Source organism: Myotis davidii, unplaced genomic scaffold, assembly GCF_000327345.1.
Source record: "Myotis davidii unplaced genomic scaffold, ASM32734v1 scaffold1480, whole genome shotgun sequence".
Lineage (NCBI taxonomy): Eukaryota > Metazoa > Chordata > Mammalia > Chiroptera > Vespertilionidae > Myotis > Myotis davidii.
In genome coordinates, this window is record NW_006292281.1 from 67857 (window position 1) to 77985 (window position 10129).

The following is a 10129-nucleotide window of genomic DNA, read 5'->3' on the forward strand; positions in this document are numbered from 1 at the left end:
ACTGGCCAGATTAAGTGAAGGGTTATTGAACATGGAAGTTTCTGGATTAGTGTGAAAATGGGATTAAATGTCTCTGCCCCTAATTTACTGGTTGGCCACAGGCAGGCCAATTACCATTTCTGATCTTCAGTTTTTCCATGCACTACAGGTGTGTGTGTGTGTGTGTGTGTGTGGGGGGGGGGTCCTAACTCCAACATTCTGTGGTTTTCTTCCAGTCTCTCCTGTCTCACTAAATGGCACTAACCTATTGCTGAGGCCAAAAATCCAGGAGTCATTTGAGATTCCCTGTTGGCAAGCCAAGCATATCAGTTCTGCATCCAATACTATATTTCCAATCAGTCTATTTTTTCTCTCATACCCACTGGCACTACTTTAATCCAAGCCACCATCATCTATTTCCTAGATAACTGCAAAACCTCCTTACTGGTTTACTTGCTTTCATTCTTGCCCCAGTACAATATATTCCCCTCACAGAAGTCAGAATGATCTTTTAAATCTAGATCCTGTTAAAACCCTCAGTGGCTTCCAATTGTAATTATAATAAAATCCAAACTTCTCATCATGGTTTACTAAGACATTATTATCTCTTCCTACCTCCTCAATCTACTACTGCTCCCCTCAATCAGCCAGAGGGTTGCCTACTTTCTATCATAGGCCAAGCATATTCCTGTTTCAGGATCACTGCACTGCCTATTCCCTCTGCTTGGAATATCACTGCATGGCTGACTCCTCTTCAGGTCTCTACTTCAGTGTCTTCTCTAAAGAGAATTCTTTCCTGACCATCCTATCTAAAACACTCTCCCTTCTGCCAACACTCTATTCCATTATTCTCCTTTAGTTAGTTTATTGGCCTTATATCTACCCAAATTATCATATTTGTTTGTTTATTTTTTCTTTTCTGTGATTATTATCTGGCTCCTTCCACTAGAAAGTAAATTTCACAAGGACAGTAATCTTAGGGAAGCAATAAAACATAGTGGCAGAGCATGTCTTCCAGTGTCCGACTGCCTGAATTCAAATCCCAGTTCTGCCATTTACTAGCTGAGTGACTTTGGGAAAATTACTTACCTTCTCTATGTCTTCACTTTTCTGTAAAATGGAGATAATAATAGTAATACTTCATAGCGTCATTACAAGGATTAAACTGACTTAATACATACAAAGCACTATATTCCCAGTACCGAGAAGCGTGTCTGGCATGTCTTAGATGCCAAATAAATATCTGATGGCTGACTGCATGAAAGTATCCTTGATGCCACCTGCTCCTTCCTTTTTGTCCTGCCTAGTTCCTTTGCTTGGAATAGCAGGACTCCTCCTTCTGAAAGCATTTCCCTGACTGTCCCAGGCCCACTGCCCAGGACTAAGTTGGTTCTCCTATTATGTGTGCTCACAGAACCTAGACTTCCTCGAATCCCTAATCGCTGGCTATAGCTATATATTAATGTGTCGGATCTTTGTATCAACTGGCCTCTCCAACTAAACTGCAAGTTTGGTGAGGGCAGGCTCTGTGTGTCATATCTACTATGGGATCTCTGCTATCTAGCTTAGTGCCTGAAATAATATGTATACAATAAATACTTCTTGGCTGAATGGCCCAAAAACATTGGCTCATTTTTCTCTTCGAAATGCTAATTAAGAAACCTAACTTGAGAAATTTAGTATTTTGCAAGCAATTCAGATCGAAAGCTGTTGCAGCTCTGCTTCCTCTCTTAGTTCAGTTTATTATTTAAACACAGTAAGATATATATAAATTCAAACATTCTGGCCTCTACTCTTTAAATCTTGATCTATTCCTTGAGAGTATCATGTCCACAAGAAACTGGTTGTCTTCCTCTTCGTTAATTCCTTCCATTATAATAGTATTCACCCCAACATAGCCTACCATCCTTACCTGTTTCTTAGCAACATGGACAATGTTGATCTCTGCAGGAATAAGATTTTTATTACCACTTCAAATCAGTCAGTTTTTCTAATAAAATAATGCATTAGAACTTCTTAGTAGCACAACTCCTAAAATTCTCTCACTTACTACAGACTTCTGATCAATTGAAAGTTATTGAATACTTACTATAAGAAGGATGCCATCATGGCTTGAATATATTATTTTAAGCATTGCTTTAGGAGAAGGGGCCGAGGCAATGGCTTCCTTTTATTCCCCATCTCTTTTTTTCTTATTGTAAGTTGCTTATTGTAAGATAATTTACAAATATCTTTCTGTCTTCAGTAATTGAAATAATGAACCAATAATTTATTCCAACCAGGACAACAGTAAACTAAAATCAAAATTATCTGCCTGAATTTTACTTCTTTATCTCTTGTCTGGGGATGAAAATTGATTTCCATTAATTCAGACTTGTAGCAATGGAGATGTTTTCAATCAACTCTTTTGTGCTGACAGCTTCGCAGGTGCAGCTGAAAGTCAAAGTCAATTTTTCAATCATCTCAGAATGTTGGCCAGACTGTATTCCTCGTAATTTTGTAGCATGTCAGCATCAATGTTATCATGGATACTCATGCTCTCAGCACTTGCAATAGTATTAAGAGAAAAGATAAGCTTTTCTTCCGTCTTGTGAGAGATAACAGACTCAGCTTGATTACAGATGATAGCTCCTTCCTCAAATTCATATCTAAAATGTAATAATTCTAGGGCAATAATTGATACATCTACAAAACTAGGGGGGTTTCTTCCCACACTTGGACTGTCCCCAGAAACTAGTCAGAAGTATACCTCTAATTTTATCACCAATTCCAACATCTTTCCTGGCTGCTGTGAGCATAGCCACTTCACTTTTCATCTGTTTAGCAACTAAGGACTAGTTAGTGCCACAAAGCCCTCCATCTGAGGACACACCAATAAGGAGATGTTTCTTCTTGTGTTCAGGGATCTTAATATCAGCTTTTTCATACAGAGCCGAAGATCCTGTTCCATACACTTGAGCTGGTTTCATCTTCCTCTCAGCTCATGCTGCTGCCCCTATTTTAATATATTTAGTAATTTTCTAGATGTTTTTGATTGACTTTAGTCACCTGGTAATATCTTTCAAAGTTTCCATATTTTGAACGTGCAGCTGCATGGCCCAGGGCAAGACCCCAGTGAAGCCCTCCTCAGAAAACACAGTGGTACTGGCCCTGCTAAAGGTTGGTTCCAGTTATTCCCCTCTCATTATTTGGAATATTTTCCTTCCTCTCATTGTTAGCCTGGTTTCTTACAACTCAGCAAGGACAAGGTAACACTGTTATTAAAGAGGTCAAGGAGCCAAGACAAAACCATGGAAGCTAAGAGGCTTATGAACCTTTTCCTTAATTGGACACCTTAATTGTTACAAATAGCACAAACCTTCCTCCAAGGCCCCTTTTGCTACATTAACTGTCATCTCTCTTTAATGTCCATGGGACATAACTTGGCCCTTGGCAGGATCCATGTATTGGAGTGTACCATCTGGATGAAGTAGCAAAAACATTTGGGTTCCATGAAGGCAGTAGCAGACTGATACAGGCTGTGCGGAGCTATGAAAAGAGCAAAGGGCTCTGAGTCAGGAGTCCTGTTTCTGTGTCAAACATGCTGGGTGACTCTGAATAAGTTCTCTCCTTCTTTTTGCCTGTTTCCCCAACTGTGAAATAGGGTTTTTGGTGAGGCTTAAAAGACAATATTATTTGCCAAATTACTCTTATAATCAGATTGTAAAGCTATCAACACATTTAAATTTAAACAGATACAAAGCCACATCTAGACCCTTGCCAGGCATGTGAACTTAGTGTTAGGTAAAGATTCTAAGAGGAAGTAGATAGTGGAAGAAGAGACATCAGTTCTAAAACCTTAAAGGCCATTCCTAAATTGCTTCCCACACATCTCCAAACATACCCTCTATTTCTCCTCAAACCAAAGTTAACTCATATTGTAAAGCAATTTATATTTGACATAAATATATACATCTAAGAGCTCATTTTACTTTTAGTCTCCATATTTATTTCATATATATTCATTTTCTTAATCTGCAAGTAACTTTGTTCAATTTGAGCCCAGGCTTTAGCTTTGTAACTTACTATATGGCTTTGGCCAAGCCATTTTCTGAGCCAATTTTCTTTCTTGTAAAAAGGAATGAATCTACTTATCCCCTTAAGAGTGGTTGTGAGGATGAAATGAGGGTCTATACATATAGCTCTCAGCACAGTGGCTGATACATGCCAGGCACTTACACAGACTTGTTCCCTACCCCTCCTTTTATAGGATAGGTCTGGGGCCTGTTCTTGGCTCTGGACTCCATGGTTAGAGTAGCTCAGACCCACAGTCTTTATGACAACCCAACTCATTAGTCTTCAAATGACTACTAGTAGCACAAAGATCTTAAAGCCCAATAGGAAATTGTTAAGCTAGAAACCAGGGAGAATTTCCTCGTTGTGTAAGTCATCATGTCTGAGATCCAAAGAAAAGAAGGGCTTCAATTCCACTCCTAGAAAGCTCTTAAAATCATTGTGGACACTCAGAATGTCCTGAGACTCATGTTCCACTAATTTTTCTCCAGCACCATCAGAAGAAACTGAGGCCCAGAAAATAAGTGCAAGCTCAATCAGAGAAAGTTTCCACTCACCCTTAATTGGGAGTGAGTCAGAGTATTCCTTTTGTCCAAAGCCTAGCTCCCTGGGCCTGTGCGTGCTCTCATCTTCCCAAATCATTTTCCATTTTGCCTCTAGAGTCACCTCCTTAAGATATCCCTCCAAACTTAGCACTTCTCTTTGGAAACATTAAATAACTTGGCATTATTTGACATGCAATAAGCAATAAATGTGTATTGGAGGAATGTGCGCCTTATAAGATTAAGTCTAAACTCTTTATTATGACATTCAAATTCTTTTACAATCTAGCTCTAACCTACCTTTTCTAGATATATCTCCCACTTCTCTTTCCCACCTGCACACCCCATATATGAACCAGATGTCCTTTCCTTTCTGTATGTGTTAAGTTCTCTTCCAGGAAGTTCATCCTCCCCAATTGTCTGGCAAATTCACAGCCACTTTTTGAGACCTATTTGCATATTCTTTCTTCAGGTTACACCTTATTAATTCCTATATTATGCCAGCACAGTGCAATGTAGTTAATGAGTTACCTTTCTGTCTCTCCTGCTCCTCAAAGGCAATGGCTTGCTTTTATTTATCTTCACCTCCCTCACTGTCTCCCCCCAAATCTGAGCTCAGTAACTATGCATCTGAATACCAAACCCACTTGTTCCGAGGCAGCGGACTAAACACTTCTCAAAGTGAATCCCCAAGCAGGGTTTCTCTCCAGCCCAGGTGTTCACTAATTAGCAACTTCTGATATCCTTTCCTAGGTAAGTAGACGTGAGGGCCCCAGGAGGGTTGTATATCTCTCATCTTTCCTGTTGCTGCCTTCTGGGATAATTTTTCCTCATAATTTTTCCGCGGACGGGATACATATCACCGTTCCTTTGCACTCTTCACAACCTTTGGCATAATTATCTGTGACAAATTGATTTAAAGTGCGTTTGCAGGAAGAAAAATAGGTGTATCTCGCTTGGCTTTCTGGGATTTGTAGTCCCGCAGGCTCCCAGTCTGCCTGACTAGCCCTGGAGCTGGGACTACAGCTCCCAGGCCTTCTTCAAGTCCCTACTGCACAGACTCAGAGCCCCATGCCGGGAGGAGGTGGTTACTTTGTGTCTATTGTATCCCTGGATGTGTGTGTTTGTACATTTTTCGGGACGTGAAATTGAAAGTAAAAAGCATGGCAGATGAGCAAGAAATAATGTGCAAATTGGAAAGCATTAAAGAGATCAGGTAAGTGGAACGTTGTAGCGCCTCCAAGCCCCCTTGTAGCCCCCCTCCCCATTCCCTTCCTGAGGTAGAAGGCTGAATTACCTTGTAAAGTATCTATTGTTGGGCTACTTGCTGAGGGGGGCGGGGGTGGCAAAGGAACCCGTACTCCAGGAATTTCAAGGATGGGTAGGAGGTTGGGAGAGTTGAGACAGATTATATATAGTGAGAAAGACAGAGAAACAGAGTCACTGACGGAGAGAGACCTCACCAGATGTGGCCACCAGATGTGGCAGAGAAAGCCAGATGGGGATTACGGCGGTGGGGTGAGGTGGAGGGGAGGTGTTGATCCAAGACAGTTTATTCATGGGTTGGGAGTTGAGAGGTGGCATTCTTGGACCCATTATTTTTTTCAGTGTTTGTTGGCTCCAAGGTGTATTAGGCTCCTTGATCTTTAGGTGTCGAGGTTTTTTTCAGTCTCCCATTCAACTTCAGGACCTGGAGCTCGGGTGAGCATTTTGAGAGCAAAGTCTAGTGCGTTGGGGCTGGTGGCTGCTGCCATGGACTACCGGCTGGGAGTGCTGAGGAATCCCAGCAGGCCAGGATTGGGAGGATGGCGAACACTGGCTCCCGCGTGTGTATTTGCTTTCCACTCATTCACCACTTTCTTCCCCTCCTATCCCGTGCTCTGCAAAGGGGATAGGAGCAATGGAGACTGGGGAGAAGGTTCTGCATCACTTAGTACGATCACAGCAGCTGCTCTTAGGTGCCAGAGGTGAAGTGCAAGCAGGCAAAATGAGAGTTGCCTGGTGAAACTGTGGCTAGGCGACGAGTTGTCCTTGCTCAGAATACAATAGCGCCCAGCAAGTGGACTGCCTGGGCCAGCACCAGGCGTTCAATCACCTGCCCTCCTCTGCCAGAGCACTGCCCCTTCCAGCCTCCACCCTAATTTTGAGGGTGACATAGGTCCAGCTGTCTCCCTTTAGTGTTTTCCAGGAACCTAGAGAGAAAGAGGGGAGGCTATAAAATGTGTCAATTTAATAAATAAGACTTAGGGAGAGATTTAAATTTTCCTTTCGAGTCAATACCTAGAATGAGACTCCCACTTTATGGGGCTGCACCTTGACTTTTTTGTCATTTGGAGGGGTTATATGTATCTTTACTTCTGCAAGGGAGTAAAAGAAAGGGAAATATTATTTAGTGAACCCATGGTGGGCCAAACCCTTTTACCTACTATTGCTCCTTTCAGCAAGAGACCTGAGAGCTTCCTACACCTCCTTTACAACTGGGAAAATAGAAGCTCAGAAATTTAAATAACTTTTCCAGAGCCAAACAGCTTGAAATGCTAGCTTTTGACAGGAACCCAGTCAATATGCATGCAGAGGCTCTGGTCTTCCCATTCTATCCCATAGCATAGAGGGTCTTAGAAGGGCTGGAGAGGTGACATGTTCCATTTTTTTTTTTTCTGCAAAAGCACCAGGAGATAGGGAGTGAGATAACTTGGTGCAGGAAAAAGCCCACTGTCATAATAACAATGTAGCTAATCAGAAGCTTAGGTATGCAAGTGTAGAGCCTAAACTTTTACTAGATTTTAAAGAAGCCCCTGCCCAACTCCAAGAGAAGGTACAGTTGGGAGCAAGGAAAAGTGATCCCTCACGGTGAAAATCAAATGGGGGTGTATGACTTCTACCCTCACCAGTTTTAACCAGTAATTTCTACCACTACTAGCTGGTATGAGATTATCAAAGGCCTAGAGAAAGGATTGAACTCCTGTCCCCAACCAGCAGTAAACATGAAACCCCTACCCAACCTGCAAGTCAGCCAGAGACTCAGTGGAGAACCTAGACATCTACTGGCTCCTTTCTCTTCAAAATGACATGTAAAAGAAGGCCTGCAAAAACAAAAATTTTAAAAGAGATCCAGAGTGTTCAAATTTAATTTTTTAAAAAATCACATGCCATATCCAGGTTATCAACTTAAATGGCAAGAGAAAATAAACATACCAGCAATGAGATGGCATAGATGTTAGAATTATACGGCAAGAAATTAAAGCAGCCAACTTAAAAAGCTTTAATGAGCAATTGTAATTACACCCCTGAAACAAATGATAAAATAGAAAATCTCATCATACAAGTAGAAAATCTCAACAAAGAAATAACATAAAGACGAATCATATAGAAATATGAGAACTGAAAAAATACAGTAGCCAAAAAAGACCTTTAAAAACTCTAAAATATTTTAATTAGATTTATTAAGGTGACAATGATTAATACATTTATATGGGTTTTAAGTATACATTTCTATGATACATGATCTGTATATTGCATTGTGTGCACACCACCCAAAGTCAAGTCATCTTCCATTACCATATATTTGACCCCCTTTACCTGTTACTCATTCCCACTCCCTTGCCTCTGGTAACCACAATACTGATGTCTGAATGTTTGTTTTTTTGTTTATATTGTTTATTTGTTGCTTTCAGTTTCATATCCCACATATGAGTGAAATCATATGGTTCTTTTTCTGTCTGACTTACTTCACTTAGCATGATATTTTCAAGTCCATTCAAATTGTTGCAAATGGCAGTATTTCATCTTTTCTTGGGTCAAGTAGTATTCCATTGTCTAAAATCTTGCTCAATAGAAAGATGGGGGAAACAGAAAAGGATCAGACAGCTTAAACAAAAAGAACAATAAAAATCACCAAATCTGAACAACAAAGGGAAATTATATGCCCCTCTCCCCAAAAAAGAAGAAGATTAAAAAGAAAGCATTGAGCAGAGCCTCCAAATCTGTGGGACTATTTATATTCATGTTAATAGTTACATTTATGTTAACATTCATGTCAACAGTCTCAGAAAGAGAGAAGAAAGAGCTCAGGACTAGAAAAGTACTTGAAGAAAGAGTGGATAAAAGCTTCCCAAATTGAGCAAAGGACAGAAACCTCCAGTTTCAAGTAGCTAAACAGACACCATCAGGATAAACTCAGAGAAATTCACATAAAACACATCATAGTCAACCTTCTGAAAACAAGGCAAAGAAAAGATCTGGAAAGTAGTCCAGGAAAAACAACACCTTACCTATAACTTTAGAGGAAAAGCAAATAGAATAACAGCAGGTTCCTCATCAGATGAAGCCCTAGTGGGAAGAGGAACAATATTTTTCAAGTGCTGAAGGAAAAGAATCATCAACCTAGAATTCTTTGTCCAGTGATAATATCTTTCAAGAATAGAGATAGTCAGACATTCTTAGGTGAAAGGAAATGGAATTTATCAGTAAGAGGTCTACCCTATAAGAATGACTCAAAATTATTTTTAAAAAATTATTTTATTTTTTAAATTGATTTCAGAGAGGAAGGAAAGGGGAGAGAAAGATAGAAACATGAATGATGAGAGAGAATCATTGATTGGCTGCCTCCTACATGCCCCCTACTGAGGATTGAGCCCACAACCTGGACATAAGCCCTTGACCGGAATCAAAGCTGGGATCCTTCAGCCCTCAGGCTGATGATCTATCCACTGAGCCAAACCGGCTAGGGCTACAGTAAGTTCTTGGAAGACAGCACAGTAGGCAAAAACATGAGTAAATACAACAGAATATAATTTTCTTTAAAGTTCTCTTTGAAGATTGAATCAAAATTTATCACAGTTTCATGTTCTCAATGTATGTAGAGGAAATATTTAAGACATATATAAACAGTGTAAAGGGATTTAAAAGGGAGATAATAAGGCTTCTATATTTCACTTGAACTGGTAAAATGACATCAGAAGACTGATGAATTATCTATATAAACGGAATATGCTAATTAATCAAGTGTCATGACCACTCAGGAGGAGCTGCACGGGCAGATGGGCAGGAGGGGACTGTGTACTGCCCCCACCCCAGCAGCGCCAGGGAGGCTGGGGCTGGGGTCAGGCCAGAATGGAGACACAACACAGGGAGAGGCTGGGACTGGGGGCAGGCCAGAACAGAGATACAACACACAGGAGCACCTTCCCCCACCCCAGTGGACACAACCACGCGGGGGTGTGCTCCAAGTGGCCACGCAGCTTGGAGCACGCCCCTACCCCAGCTGACACAATGTGGTGACAGGTGCTATGTGGGTCAGGCGCAGGTCTGGCCCCCTGTGGGGTGCCTCCTCGTGAGATTTCAATCACGCTCTGGGCCTCTAGTGTATATCTATACTAATAAAAGGGTAATACGCTAATTAGACTGGGAGACCTTCCAGATGTTCTTCTGGACAAAGTCATGGTGGCGGGGCCAAGGTAGAGGCGGTTAGAGGCCAAGAGGGGAGGGCAGTTGTGGGTGATCAGGCTGGTGGGGGGCGGGGCCATTGGGGTTAAGCAGGCCATCAGTGGGGGTCA

The 10129-nt window shown here is 41.3% G+C and overlaps 1 protein-coding gene and 1 pseudogene across 2 annotated transcripts in view; one reads left to right on the forward strand and one right to left on the reverse strand.

Annotated features, from left to right (window-relative positions):
- Positions 1-2437: 2437 nt before the first annotated feature.
- Positions 2438-3056, reverse strand: LOC102774971 (annotated as a pseudogene).
- A 2565-nt stretch (positions 3057-5621) lies between these two features.
- ZC4H2 (zinc finger, C4H2 domain containing) overlaps positions 5622-10129 on the forward strand; it is a 78925-nt gene continuing 74417 nt past the window's right edge. For both annotated transcript variants that reach the window (XM_006765683.2, XM_006765684.2), the window contains exon 1: positions 5622-5790. In XM_006765683.2, the coding sequence (XP_006765746.1) occupies positions 5738-5790 (53 nt within the window). In that variant the 5' untranslated portion in view covers positions 5622-5737. The remainder of the gene's footprint in view (positions 5791-10129) is intronic.